We start from the raw sequence: 15,529 nt of genomic DNA, 5'->3' as shown, positions 1-15,529 counted from the left end.
TTATGTTATTATTGTCAAAAATTTCATCTTTATACATTATAAGCACATAAATATACTTTTATAATTATTGCTTTATGCATTTGCCTTTTAAATCCAAATGAAAAGAGAGTCACAAAAATACATCTATACTGTCTTTTATATTTACCTATGTAGTTACCTTTAACATTGCTCTTTATTTATTTGTGTGTATTTGAGTTACTGTGCAATGTTCTTTCATTTCAGCCTGAAGGATTCCCTTTAGATTTTCTTGTAGGGGATGTCTAAGAGTAATGAATTCTCTCAGTTTTTGTTTTTCTGGAACTATCTTGATTTTTTCATTTTAGAAGGATAATTTTACTGAATGAGTTTTTGTTGATGATCTTTTTCTTTAAGCATTTTGAATATGTCATCTCACTGCCTTCTAGACTCCATAGTTTCTGATGAGAAATCAGCTATTAATCTTATTGGAGATCCCTCATATTTGATGAGTCTCTTCTCATTACTTTCAAGATTCTCTCTTCATCTTTGACAGTTTGATTATGATGTGTTTAGGTGTGGATCTCTCTGAATTTATCCTACTTGAAGTTCGTCGAGATTCTTGCATGTATAGACAGTTTTTATCAAATTTGGGAAGTTTTAAGCCATTATTTCTTCAAATAATATTTCTGCCCTTCTCTCTTTTCCTTCTCAGACTCTCATTATGCATGTGTTAGTATGCCTTATGGTGTCCCACAGGTCTCTGAGGCTCTGTTCATTTTTCTTCATTTTTTTTTTCTCTCTCTTCCTCAGATTGGTTAATCTCAACTGACCTATTTTCAAGTTTGCTGATTATTTCCTCTGGCAGCTAAAATTTGATGTTGAGCCTCATTAGTAAATTTTTCATTACAGTTATTATGCTTTCCAACTCCAGAATTTCTATGTGGTTCTTTTTTTACAAAAAATAATTTCTATGTATTGATATTCTATACTTGACGAAAAACCATTCTCATACTTTGCTTTAGGTCTTTACGCAAGGTTTCTCTCAGTTTTTTAAACATAACATCTGACTTAAATTTCTTTGTCTATTTAAGTGCAAAGTCTGGGTTTCCTCAGGGGTAGTTTCTATTGATTGCTTCCTCCTTCCCCATCCCTGTTTATGGGTCATAATTTACCTTTTTCCCCCCATGTCTCATAATTTTTTGTTGAAAACTGGACATTTCAAGTAGTATAATGTACAACTTTGGAAATTAGATCGTTTCCCCAGGGCTTGTTATTGTTGCTTTGTTGTTGTTGCTGTTTATTCAGTGATTTCCCTGAACTATTTTTTTAAAGTTTGTATTTATTGTCGAGTGGGCCTAACATGTTTGCTTGGTTGCTTAGAGGTCTGCTCATAACTGGGCAGATATTTTCTTAAGTACTTTACACTAATATGTCTTTCAGCTTCTGCTGAGGGCTCTGTTTGCATATTGACGTATTTTTTCAATGCTCTAGCAGGAAGTTTGTAATTCCACCTTAGCTTTGTAATTCCTCCTTAGTTTCACTCCCTGCTTGTGCAGAGCCTCTTGATCAGCAAGAGTGAAAGATCAGGGCTTTCTTTTATGGGCATACACCCAGCCCTGCACTTGAGTATGGCTTTCCAGATTCCAGGGAATACGTCAGAGCTTTTCAAAGCCCTCTGTGGACTTCTCATTCCCCGTCTTTTCCTTTAAACTCTTTTGTTCAGCCTCTTGTTTGTTATTGCCACTTCGATGGCTATAATGTTAAATAATTACCTCTGTTTGGGGAAAAGGCTGTTTTTAGGGAGTGAGCTCAGAGTCGGATCAAATAAAGACAACCCCTGTGAGTGGGTGTTTCCAGGGAACGGCCAGACAGCTCAAACACTGACAATATTTTGTGGAGCTCTAAATCTTTTCTTCTTCTTTCAGTGGCTGCTGGCTTGCTGGCTTTCACTGCTATTTTGCATGTGAGAGTGTTGATTTTCAAGGCTACCATGGAGCTGGGGGAGGGGAGGGGAATATGGCAAATGAAATCACCACAATTCTTGCTGTTCTTCCCAAGATTCAGTCTTTTTTTTTTTTTGTCTTTAAATAAACAATCCTCAGAATATTTTAATCCTTTGGTTAATTTCTAGACTTCTGAAAAAGTTGATTTTGACAATACTTCCAGGTTTCTAGTTGTTTTTAGGGAGAGTAGATTTTCAGAAGTCCTTACTCCACCCTTCTGGAAGTTTCTCATATTGACTCTTCACCATTCCCTAGGCCCAGAGAACTCCACTGGACCTTGATGAGTTCTGAGGCTTCTCTGTGGTTTCAGGCACATTTTAGAGTAGGCACTGGTGGCTGGTTAAATTTTCAATTTTCCCAGCCTCCACAGGTCCTCATCAAAATGGATCCAAACTGTCAGATTGACTGTAATTTACTGAAAGCTGCTCTGGACAGAAAAAGATGGCCTATAACTTCCACAATTAAGACATACCATAGGTGAAGGAACCATATAGAAGAGCCAAAAAGAAAACCTATAAAAAGGAGATGCTCTGCCTTCCAGGAGGTTAATCTGGAGAAACAGCTGTGCTGAAGCATAGAGACTCAACATGAAAAATATAGCAATGACTCATATATGTATGTATGTATGTATGTTAGCAAATAAAATTCTCATGGTTTTACATACCTATACTGCTCAGAATTTACTATAAATTTGCCTCTTTCAACTGAGTTCACACACTGAGTAGAGGACAAGGCGCCCTTCATTATGATGTTTGTTTGTGGTAGTACTGATAAAGACAAGGACTTTTAAAGTCCTTTTCACTAGTATTCCTAAGAATGCTTCTTACGTTTCTCTATCTTCCCCCAAAGGAGTCAGGATCAGACTGGTATAGAAGAGTAGTCAAAAGCTTAGTCTAGCACACACACACATACACAGACACACCTTTCCCCAGAAAGACAGTAGGTCTTCTGGTCTAGGGAAAATGGTTTTAGTTCCTAAACCCAGGGATAGAGAAAGATTTCCCATGGGAGATAACAGACCCATTATTTGTCATCTTGTCTTCTTGAAATCCTCCAGCTGGGTGGATGTCCCCACCCCCACTTGTGGCACATTATAATCATAGAAGATAACAATTGTTACACCTAACTCCTTTTTGATGTTTTGAATAATCTTTCTAGTGCTGTCAAGGTACAATAGTGACCAATATCAAGCTCTACTCTCCCTTTCATACGTTGCCTAAAATCCGGCCTCCCTCATCACACTGCCCAATGTTCTCATGCTGGTGAGTGAGGAAATAAATGACAAATGTGCCAAGTCCAACAGAGGACAGGCAGAAGGTATTTTTGAATGCCAGCTTTCAATTCTATAAAAGCACAGAATTACAAAATAGGTGCAGCTAAACTTACTTAGGGTTTTTTTTTCCAGTTGGGAACTAAGATAGGTGTGTTTCTCAATAAGGAGCAATCAAGGTTGATCCTTCCTTAGTCTGTGTTTCAGGAGATTGGGCAAACAAGCGGCTATACAATAGTGTCAGGCACTGAAGGTCTCCAAGTTGGATCTCTCTTCTGTTACATCTCTTCGTTCAGGGGTAACTGTCATTGGTGCTAAAATTCCTTTGCCCCCATAGTTGTAACGATTAGAGTCTGGGGCCATGATAAAAATAAGGCCTCATCACAGCATCTTAGGAGAGTCTCATCATATCTGGTAGGACATATGATACCGGCATATGGATGCTGCCTAAAAAATTGGATATTCTGAATGCTATACAGGAAAAAAAGCATCCCCTTCTCCAACTGCAACATTTCACAGTCATCTCTCACTTTCAGCACCTTCCTTGCTACACAAGGATCTGCATAGGGTAAAGAGGGGGTAGGATAACATTAGCGGGAGAGATGGGAGGGATAAACTGGCTTCAACAGCTTTCACAGAAACAAACATTTGTCACTGAGGTCTTTGTCCATCATCTTCTAGCTTCGAGCTCTCAGTATCCTATGACCTTAGATGTGACACCATGGCACTTGTGTTCCTTCTCCAGCAAGTGGAAAGGCAAAGGCAAATCCTTCTAAGACTGAAGGGACTGCAGGCTGAACCCGGGTGATTGTGTTTAATGGGGAAATGCAAGGAGGCAGAGGAGTTTCTAACAGTGCTCCTCCCCAGCCCTCCAAAGACAAAGCTGTGCTTCAGCTGGGCTAGCTGTCCTTCCATCCTGTGGGGAGATGAGGTAGAGTGGGGACAGACTGGAGGTGGGAAGGATGGGAGAGAGAGAATGAATAAGAGGTGGCAGGAGGTGAAGCTGGTCTGGTAGGGACAGGCCAGCACCGAATGCTTCTAACACCCACAGTGCCCATCACCTACCACATAAAGGATCCCCAGCAAATACACTCTGGTTTATAAGCTTGATCCCCAAATACCCAAGAATTTAAAGACAAGCAGGACTATGTTTTCCTGGAGTGGATTGTAAAAACAAGGTGAATAAATGAAAAGAGATTGAGAAGTGTGTTCTCAGATCCACTGAGACAAGAGAGCAACAGTTGTGCATGTGGCAGGACTGTTCACTGCCCCCCAAGGAGTGGGTTTTCTTAGTCAAATTGACACTTACCTTTGGCACCCCTCATCCTCCCCCAGACCCACCTGGTACATTCCCTGTGGCTTTGCGATGATAGACGTCCCATCCCCAAAGGTGGTGCAGCAGCTACTGTCCTCGCAGTTGGTGATGACAGTGGCGTAGTGTGAACTTTCAATCCGCATGCACTTCACCTGCCTGGTGATCCTCTGAGGACCTTCGTCTGTGGGCAAATGCAAGGGAAGCAGGTCTGATAGGATGCACACATAGGGAACATGCCTGCCAGCTGACTCTGACTGTGCTCCTGCCTCCTGGCTACCTGGACTCGAAGTCAAGATCCAGTGTTGAGAACTCACTCCATGGGGTTGGAGTATGGGCTACTCTCTATGTCAATGCAGTCATATTTCCAGAATATCTCTTAATTTAGTATGCTCTTTTGTTCTCACCATTCTTTTTATTTTGAGAAATTGAAAACATCCGGAAAAGCACAAAATATAATTTAACTATTCATGCTCACTAATCAAAATTAACACTTATTAATATTTTGCCATATTTGCTTCATTTTTAATATGTACATAAGAGAAAAATATAGATAAAGTTGAAGTTTACTGCTCTCCTTATCTCTGGGTTTATTCCTTTTTCTCACAATCCATTTTTATACTTTTATATAAATGTATGTATCAAAAACAACATACAGTATTTTGTGTACTTTAAATTTACATAAGTTATATATTACTCTATGTATCATTCTACACCTGAATTTTTAACTTAATGTTTTGAGACATTTAGCCATCTTGATATATATGTGTGTGTGTAAATAGGTGCATGTATGTGTGCACTTCATTCCTTTTAATTGCTATATAGTACTCCTTTGTAAGCATATACAACATTTTATTTTTCTATTCCACTGTTGATGGACATTTGTTTTCCCAATATTTTAATATTAAATTTGGTGTTGCAAGTAGCGCCCCATACCTGTTTCCTTGTTCAAATGTATAAGAGTGTCTTTCTATATATATCCAGAAGTAGAGTTAGTGTATCGTATGATATGCACATTTTCAATTTACCAGATATTTAAAAATTGCCCACCCGAGTGGCTCTTTTAATTTTCACTCTAACTAGCAGGGTGGAAAGGTTGCTCTTTTTCCAGTCACTTGCCCATTTGTTGCACTTAATTTGGCAATGAAGCATTTAAACTCTGGAATTAAAGAAAAGTGAGTCGGAATAATTTTTATTTAAAAATCGTTTTTAAACTTAGCTTAGGAAGGGTGGTAGGCTTTTAGATAATATGAAAGACTCTGGTTCATTAGTAGCTGCCGCTGGCTTTTCTCTTATATCACCTTTCTGATAATGAGAATTGTCAGAAAGAATTGAAGGAGGACCTACCTGAGGTCACCTATGTATGCAAATTAGATTCCTTAAGGATCAAAGGAAACAGGTCTGAGATCTAATGTGCAGGACAGTTGAGTCATGATTATTAACTTTTAGTTGCTACCAATCCAGGCTGTAAGTTTTTAGTGGTAAAAATGGAAAAGGCACTATTACTATCCATCAACCAACTAGAGCTGTTATCACTTCCACGTCAGCTGAGGATAAAGATCATAATAAAGGGCCTCATTTGGATTGTGTGAGTATTCTTTGGTTGATGTGAATTCTTCAAAAAAATTATTTTCTTATGTGTATTTTCAAAAATCAGTGAGGTTTCTACCTATCTTATTGTAAAGACATAGAATATTGTCATCTACTTGAAAAAGAATTTGAAAAAGAAGAGATACATGTACATGTATAACTGAATCGCTCTGCTGTACACCTGAAACTAACACGACATTGTTAATCAACTATACTCCAATATAAAAGAAAAATTTTAAAAAAAGAAAAAAAAAACTTACCTGTCTCTTGATCATCCGGAGAAATAATTTGATCTTCATAAACTTGATAAAAGGTTGTGATTCTGGTACCATCAGCATGATCCACTACCCGAGTACCATCTTTCTTTTCAACGATGATCACTTTGTCTTCTCGAGTTGTCATAACCTGAACATACAAAGGCAGAGCAGGTTAATCCCAAGTGTGCTTATTTTTACACCCCATTGATTACCATCAAAATCCTGGTTATTTAGAAGTAAAAGTTTTATCTCATCTACTTGATCTAATCTTTATAACAATCCTGGGAGGTAGGCAATGATATCCCCATTTTATAGATGAGGAAACTCAGGCTTAGAGAAGTTAAGAAACTTGCTGAGTGTCACTCAGCACGTGCCAGAGCTGATGCTGGGCTAAGACTGTCTGACTTCAGAACTGGTGCTTCTTCCATGGTCGCACATTTGTGAGTAAAAAGTTAACGTCAGGACTGATCTGACCCAGGTATGTCCAGGAAAATGGTCCCAGGTCCTGCTCCCTTGGAAACTACAGGTTTAAGATAAGCAAGGGACCACTGGTGTCTGTAGTGAGGGTTCTGATGTGGTCTGGTCTCCCCTGAGGAAGCAATGCCAGAGCTTGGATTTTGTGTGTTGGTGCAGGGGGGCAGCATGGGTGAAAGGGGTGCTGGACACAAAGGATCCCAGGGAGCAATGGGCAGAGTGGTGAGAGCAAGGTTAGGAGTGAGGGACCAGACTGGGAAGATTATTAAGCATATTAAGGACACAGTCTTTATCCCAAGGCAGGCAAATCAGTAGTGAAGGGTTTTCAGTATGTGGACTAGAGTAAGAAACATGGAAAACATTCATTTAGTCCTAGCAAGTACTTCAGTCTGAAAGAACACTCAGACCTTTGTATCCTGTAGCTAAATGGTTCACCAGAGAAGCTCTAAACCCCCAGCTGTGTGTGTGTGTGTGTGTGTGTGTGTGTGTGTGTGTGTGTGTGTGTGTGTGAAGATGTGGCAGGCATGGAGATGCATAGCCCAGATCTTCCTTCAAGACAGGATTTGCTCCCCAGCTGTGTGGCGCGAAGTTGGCAAACAGCCTCCAGATGTCAGCTCTTCCAGCATCTGACTCAGCTGCAGAGAGATGCTTTGCCTGACTCACATTGTTCCCGGTGAACTTGGTCCAGTGACTGAGTGAGGCAGGAGTACACCAATATGGTTCCTGCTCCCAGACTTGGGACATTGGGACAGATGACACTGGCTTCTGAGCTCCTGCCAGTTAACCAAGGCTTTGTGGGGTCTGCGTCACAGCTCAGCTTCTCCTCTGTCCAATCCTGCTTTCTCCCCATTCCTTTCACAAATGGTGTCCCTTATAAATATCTTGTACCACAAACTTCATTTCAGTGTTTGCTTCTGGAGACCCCAACTGTCAACAATGTATTACAATTATATAATGCATATTTTTAAATCATTGAGTGTTTTCTAACTCATACTGTCCTAACTGTAAGGGACACAACTTGCACTGAAGTGTCCAGATGGATATGAGAGTGAGTTTGCTAGCTATGTTTTGACTCAAGTGTCTGGGGCTTTTGGGAGTAGGTCATAATTACATTTTTATCTTTTTATAGTAGGCAGAAATCACTATAAGAGAGAAGTGCACACTGATCACTATTTTAAGTTCTTATCTTTGGCACTCTCAGCCAGTGGTAGATATAGATATGTATATCTGTCTATCTATATCTGTCATCTATCTATCTATCTATCTATCTATCTATCTATCTATCTATCGAATGTGTATAACAAGAAATACTGCTGTAGAATGCAGTGACTGAGAGCATGGACTCTGCAGTTAAGCTGCCTGAGTTCAAATTCTGGTTCCACAGCTGGCTGAGTGATTTAGGCAAGTTGCTTACCTTCTCTGGGCCCTAGTTTCCTTATCTGCAAAATGGAGCCAACACTAGTATTCCTCAGAGATGTTATATGGATTAAATGAGATAATGCTGGTAAAGTAATTCACACTTAATTGGTCATCAAGTTAGCAATGATAAATACTAGCTCTTTAACTCATTTATTTATTTTGGCTGTGGCGCATAGCTTGTGGGATCTTAGTTTCTCAACCAGGGATCGAACTTGGGCCCTTGGCAGTGAAAGTGCAGAGTCCTAACCACTGGACCGCTAGGGAATTCCCTATCTAGTTTAGATATTCACAAATTATTATTTAGAATTATTCCAACATTTTATAACACCACATAACATTGACATTTTCTGATCACCATAGGGTAAGATAATCATTATTTTTAGTGGTGGCAAGAACACAATAGAAAGAATAGTTACTGAACACCTGATGGTGCTAAATCTGGTATTAATCTTCCCAACTATTTTAGGTAATGACTATTATTTCTATTTTAGGAGTAAAGATACTAGATTAGAAACATCCAAAGTCATATATCTAGTAAGAAGCGTGACTTGGGGTTCAAACCCATGACTGCCTCACAGCAAGGTGAGTGGCACTCCTCTAAAATGTGATACTTCATGTCAGATGTCACGAAAACACACATCCATTCTCAATTTTGTTTCATATGATCATTGCCCCTTATTTGCATAATAGTTAAGCATATGAGACCTAGAATACAACTTGGGGTCCACATTCTGAATCTACCACCTGCTGTGTGATCTTGGAAAAATTATTTAGCCTGTCTGTAGCTTAGTTGTCTCATATGTAAAATGGAAACAATAGTTTGTTGTGAGAATTAAACAAGTTAGGATGTGGAAAACACCAAGAACAGTGCCTGGCACACAGTGAGCGCTCAATAAATATTATTACTATTGTTGTGATTGCGATTTGACTGTTGGGAGTCTATGCTTGAATCCAGGCTCCTGGATCTTGGTTTGTGCTTCCATAATGGTGCTAGGTATCAGTAAAGGAAATTGAGTGTCATTAACTAAGAAATATTAATCAAATTTGCATATTAAGCCAAATAATCTGTATCAGGGCTGAATTAAAGTGAGTCATTTGAAGTCACCAAAAAAAAAAAACTATCCTGAGATGATATGTATCTTGAGTCTCACAACAGAGAACTAGCAAACAATGTAAGAGATTATGAAACTATTTCAGAAGTAGGCTGAAGAAGAAAGGAAAACGCATTTGGTTAGATAAAGGAATTTATCTCAATAGCAAGCAGACATTTTGCTTTCGACTATCAGCATGTGGTTGCAAACAAGTGCTGGAAGTCCAGAAACCAGAAATAAGGCATGCAGGAAATTCTTTGTCTTGTTAGATTTAGAGGGTGCTGCAAAGCTCCACATAAGATATTAGAGGAATAGCTGAGGAATGGAAAGAGCCCAGTTTTTAGTCCCAACGACTGGTTCTAAACCTGGCTCCAGCAATTCCTGGTCACATTACTTAACTTGCTGAGGCCCAGCTTCCTCATCTGTATAATATACACTGGTGTGAGGCCTGAATGAGAGAATGTATGCAAAACCCCTAACAGAAAGCCTATAAAAAATGCTATTGTGCAACCCAGGGGTTTCAATTTCACATCTGCTTGACAGATAAACAAAACCGTTATTTACTATACCACTCATTTGTCACTTTTTCTTAAGTTATAAATAAAATCTTTCTTATAGTTGTTTTGCGGTGGTGTTGAATTTTTGAGTTATTTAATGTGGGCATCTCATTAAATATACCATAAATTATTTGAAGTCAAGGATCATGAACAAATTTCTATAATTCATGTCAGGTACACACAAAAAGTAGGAATGAATCAGAGCCCCTCACTTCTAGAAGATAAGACATATAAACAAATACATTCAACATAAAGAAATATAGGATATCATTAATCATATGTCTTAAAAGTGGAATAGAAAATTCATGATTTGTCTCTCACTTCAAGAATTAATATTTCATGATACACTGCACTGGTCAAATGAACCACACAATATTTTTAGATTTGGAAAGATGGATCCATCCATTCATCCATACATCCATTACTTAACAAACAGTTATTGAAAATGTATTATTTGACAGGTATTCCTCCATGTGTTGTTTCAGAACCCTAACAATTTAGAAAAATTTGTAATATATAATTGTTTGCCATACCGTTCCATTGACAGGATCTGTGGCTTTAAAGGATAAAAGTGGGGCCAAGTCTGCTATTCTTTCTAATCCTTTGGTGCCAATCCGATTTCCTTGAGGTGTAGTTGTAAACCAGGTGCCTAAGTGAACCTCCACAGGAGTTACTGTTTGAATTGTTTCTGGGGGAGGTTCATGGCTTTCATTTTTATGTGCCACTGATGACTGATTTTTCTGACTTTTTCCTGTGGAAGTTCAAGTAAAATCAAATACAACAAATCAACTATACTCCAACAAAAATTTAAAAAATAAAAAAAAAATTAAAAAAATCAAATGCAACAATATAACTATAATATCACATATAGAATTATTCATTAAGTTTTAATACAGTGTAGGTTACCTCAGACAGAGAAATTCTAAGTGGTATTCATCAATTATATTATTTCTCAAGAAGCAAAAATTTCAGGTTATGAATATCTAAATCTTGGTACTTGAACCTTGGCTGGATTCCCATCACCTCCCACAAAACATACACGTGCATACACAGCTCACTCTCCACGGCACAATACCCATTCTTGTCAATTTCTGTACACTTTTAGGTCTTGCTTACATCTCTCTAGGTTCCAGATTTGGGGTCCTGTACCCCGGTTTTCAAAGCCTCTATTTTCTCCTGTGTATCTCTGAAATTTTTAGATTCCTTTTTTTGACTTATTATATTCTAGTATAATAGAGTATAATTTTAACTCTTCATTCCTCTGATTTTGTCATTTTTTTTCAGTCACAGGAAACATCTTTCTTCGGCCCTGGATCTGGAGAACATCAAGCATATCCTTGGCCTCTCATATGGAGAGGATTTGTACAGTTTAATTACTACATTGATAATCATCTGATACACATCCCCCTCTCAACCCCTCCCCACCCCCATTCAATTAGAACAGGAAGACAGAACTGAAGAAACCCTCATGGAACCCTGTAAATATTCTCTCAATCCCTCTACCTCTGGAGTAAAGGTAGATTTACTCCATTTGTATGAATAATAATGAGTAATCTCATTATTATTTGCCAGGCAAAATTTGCCAGTGTTGCCAAGCCTCGATGATGAAGTAAACTCAGACTGAGAAAAAAATTGCAAAAAATATAGTAAAGGATTGTTGCCTCCAGGAAGATCCTTTAGATTCAGACCATGAAATGTGGATCTTGGTGTAAGATTCAGACTCAACTAATTGGGGGAACCAAAGAAGACAGATATATTTAGCTAAGCCTTTCCATTGCCCTAAGATTTAATTTGGACCTATTTGTATTTCCAGAGCATTAAAAGAGAACTGAAAGATAGACCTGTAGAAATTATTTAGAATGAAGCTCAGAGAGCCAATGTGACAGAAGTAATGAAAGAGAGGTAAAAGCTCTCTAATACACATTTAATTGGAATTCTCGAAGAAGAAGAGAAAGAAATGGATGATAAACAATATTTGAAAAGATAATATTGAGAAAGTTCCACAAGGAATGAAAGATACTAATTTACAGATTCAAGAAGCCCAATGTATTCCCACTTGGATAAATAAAAAGAAATCTACCCCTAGTTAAATCATATTGATATTATAATAAAAAAGAAAATATTTTAAAGGCGGTTAGATTGTCTAACAACAATTAGACTGACAGCCAACTTTTCAACAGCAATAGTGGAAGCAAGAAAAATATGAAGAATTATTGTCCACATACTGAGAGAAAATACCTGTCAATCTAGAATTCTACACCCAGTGAAATTATTTTTCAAGAATGAGGACAACATAAAGACATTTTCAGAAAATATCTGTTTTGCAAAAAATAGCTTAAAACTTCCAGTTAAAACACAAAAATGTCTAATTTTTAAAACATGCACCTATATGCTGCTCACAAGACACACTTTTAAACATAAACCATAGAAAGTAAAATAAAGTGTGGGAAAAGTTATACTGGAAAAGTTAAACAATAGCTGATGTAGCTATAAAAATATAAGCAAAATCAACATTAGAGTAAAAAAGAATCCTAGAATAAAAAGTCATTGTGTACTGATAAAAAGTTAAATTCCCCATGAAGATAAAACAATTCTAAATTTGTAAGTATCTAAAATCATATCCTCAAAATATATAAAGGCAAATCTGAGAACTATAAAAAAGACATAGTTATTTCAGAAAAAAGAAATATGGATTAAACTGTAAGGAGTGAAGAGGCTATTCTACCCTTTCAGGAAATTTAAACATACTTCTGCTGAATAAGTTGACATTGTACATTAAAAAGTCCATAAGGATATAGAATAAGAAATGTCAAAGTTTGAATGTGAGGCAAATATGGCCTACTGTCTGTTTTTGTACAGTCTGTGAAGTAATAATTCTTTGTACATTTCTACATAATTAAAAAATCAAAAGAATACTTTGTTATGTATGAAAATTATATTAAATTCAAATTTTAGTGACCATATAAAAGTTTTATTGGAACACAACACAGCATGCTCATTTGATTATGTATTTTCTAAGGCTACTTTTACACTACAATAGCAGAGTTAGTAGTTGTGACGGAGACCATATGGCTCCAAGTGTCTAAAACATTTACTATCTTGCCCTTTACAGAGAAGTTTCCTGAACCTGGATATAAATTGGACAACACAACTAACAAATTTGATCAAACAGATATAAAGAGAACTCTGTAACATGCTGTATAAATATATATATATATAAATAAATTAATTAAATTAAATTAGAAAAAGAGAACTCTGTACTCAATAGCTGCAGGATATATGCAGTTTTCAACTTTTCAAACACAGACAGAATTTTTTTTTTAATTTGACCATATCCATTCCTCTGTCAATGGACATTTAGGTGGCTTCCATGTCCTGGCTATTGTAAATAGTGCTGTAATGAACATTGGGTACATGTATCTTTTCGAATTACGGTTTTCTCCAGATATATGCCCAGGAGTGGGATTGCTACTTCATATGGTAGTTCTATTTTTAGTTTTTAAAGGAACCTCCATACTGTTCTCCATAGTGGTTTTACCAATTTACATTCCCACTGACAATGTAGGAGGGTTCCCTTTTCTCCACACCTTCTCCAGCATGTATTGTTTGTAGACTTTTTGATGACGGCCATTCTGACCGGTGTGAAGATGTCATACATGTATACCATGGAATATTACTTAGCCATAAAAAGAATGGAATAATGCCATTTGCAGCAACATGGATGGACCTAGAGATTATCATACTAAGTGAAGTAAGTCAAAGACAAATATCATACGATATCACATATGAAAAGATGCTCAACCTTCCTAATCATCAGAGAAATGCAAATCAACCACAATGATATACTACCTCACACCTCTCAGAATGGCTATCATCAAAAAGAACACAAATAACAAATGTTGGAGAGGATGTGGAGAAAAAGGAACACTTGTACACTGTTTGTGGGAATGTAAATTGGTGCAGTCACTGTGGAAAATGTTATGGAGGTTTCTCAAAAAACTAAAAATAGAACTACCATATGACCCAGTATATCATTTCACTAAATTTTGAGTTATCAAAAAAAGAATTCACTTTGCCTCCATACAATGTTACTGGGTACCATGATGAGATGTGTGAATCTGAGAGAAAAAGACTAAATCTTAGTTTCACAGATCATTAAAGGCATATGAGAAATTGAGAAAAATTTGTAATGCCTGAGAGACAGTGTAATTTAGGGGTTAGTTGCCCAGACTCAAATCCGAGCTTTACCACTTACTAGCTGAGAGACTTCAAGGAAGTTAATTAACTTCTTTGTGTCTCAATTTTCTCATCTGTAAATTGAGATTATTAAGATACACACCTCATAGAGTTGTTGTGAGTATTCACTGATTTAATATTTTGAAGTATCCAGAATTGTGCCTGGTATACAAGCACACGTCTCCTATACATGAAGATCTCTTAAAATGAAAATGATGAACATCCCGACAGCAAACCAAGGAAAGATGTGAATAGAAAATTAACAAAAAGAAAAAAAAAGCAACAAACATCTTTAAATGTTTAATCTCATCAGTAATCAATGAAATGCAAATTAATATAATAATAAGATGCGCTAATTGTCTATCAAACTGAGTAACATGAAAAGAATGACAATACCCGGCATTGGCAAGGGTATGAGGAAGCAGACACTTTCATACTGTGCTGGAGGTAGGGGCATAAATTGCAAGTGTCTTGGAGGGGAGCAAGTCTGTAATTTAGATTATGGCAGACATGGTTGATTGCTTACACAACACTTCTCCACCTTCCTTTTTCCTTACTAGTAGTGCTCATCTCCTGAGAAAAAAGCCAAAAGTTTCAGATGCTGTTTTCCCAGCCTCAGTCCCCAACCAGGTTTAGTCAATGACATATAAGAGGAGACCCACTGTGGGTGGGGGAGACTGGTGTAATCTGGGGCTATTTTCCTCCCTGATAAAGAGAGACACTTGAAAGCTCTTGTGTTCACCCTCTTTCCTTTCTGCTTTGGAAGTTACGACATGAGGCCCTCGTGCCTGGAGCTGAGGTGGCTCTCTTGCGATTTCGGGGAAAAGAGAAGGACAGAGAAGGCTACACAGAGACGTGATATCACTGATCACTCATCTAACCCTAAAACAGTAGTGTAGGCATTAGAACTAATGTCGTGTCAGAGTACATGATGACATAGGAAAATGTTTGCTATTTATCACATAGAGATAAAAGCAATTCATGAAACAATGTGTAATGCTGTGATTCCCACTGAAATTTGCATGTATTCAATGAAAAGATAAGTGTAATAATAATAATATTGAGCATTTATTAAGCCCTTGGATTTATTAAATCCATTATAAATTGAGAGGCTTCGGTTATTACCTTTCTTTGTGATGACAGTCTCTGATGGTGCTGTTTCTGATTTTTGCTGAGAAACCGTGCTCATCAAGTCCCCGCTGTGAGGGCTTGCTGGCGCGTCAGCAGGAAGACCAACAGGCCCTGAATTGGGACTACTGCTCACAGTACCATCTGCGAAGAGAATCTGAAGAAAAAGCAAAAAATTTCAGCATTCTCAGAAACGAGGAAGAAACTGTCAAACTGAAATAGGTTAAAAATAAC

General features: G+C 37.5%; 1 protein-coding gene across 1 annotated transcript in view; it reads right to left on the bottom strand.

Moving 5' to 3' along the window:
* Nucleotides 1-15,529, bottom strand: part of SPAG17 (sperm associated antigen 17) — a 219,386-nt gene that overhangs the window by 59,419 nt on the left and 144,438 nt on the right. The window contains 4 exon segments of the mRNA XM_029230280.1: nucleotides 4,573-4,727; nucleotides 6,394-6,538; nucleotides 10,465-10,682; nucleotides 15,293-15,452. Coding sequence (XP_029086113.1) covers nucleotides 4,573-4,727; nucleotides 6,394-6,538; nucleotides 10,465-10,682; nucleotides 15,293-15,452 — 678 coding nt within the window.

Source organism: Monodon monoceros, unplaced genomic scaffold (assembly GCF_005190385.1).
Source record: "Monodon monoceros isolate NGI ecotype Baffin Bay Population unplaced genomic scaffold, NGI_Narwhal_1 Super_Scaffold_18, whole genome shotgun sequence".
NCBI classification, from domain to species: domain Eukaryota; kingdom Metazoa; phylum Chordata; class Mammalia; order Artiodactyla; family Monodontidae; genus Monodon; species Monodon monoceros.
This window is presented reverse-complemented; position numbering and strand designations above follow the sequence as displayed.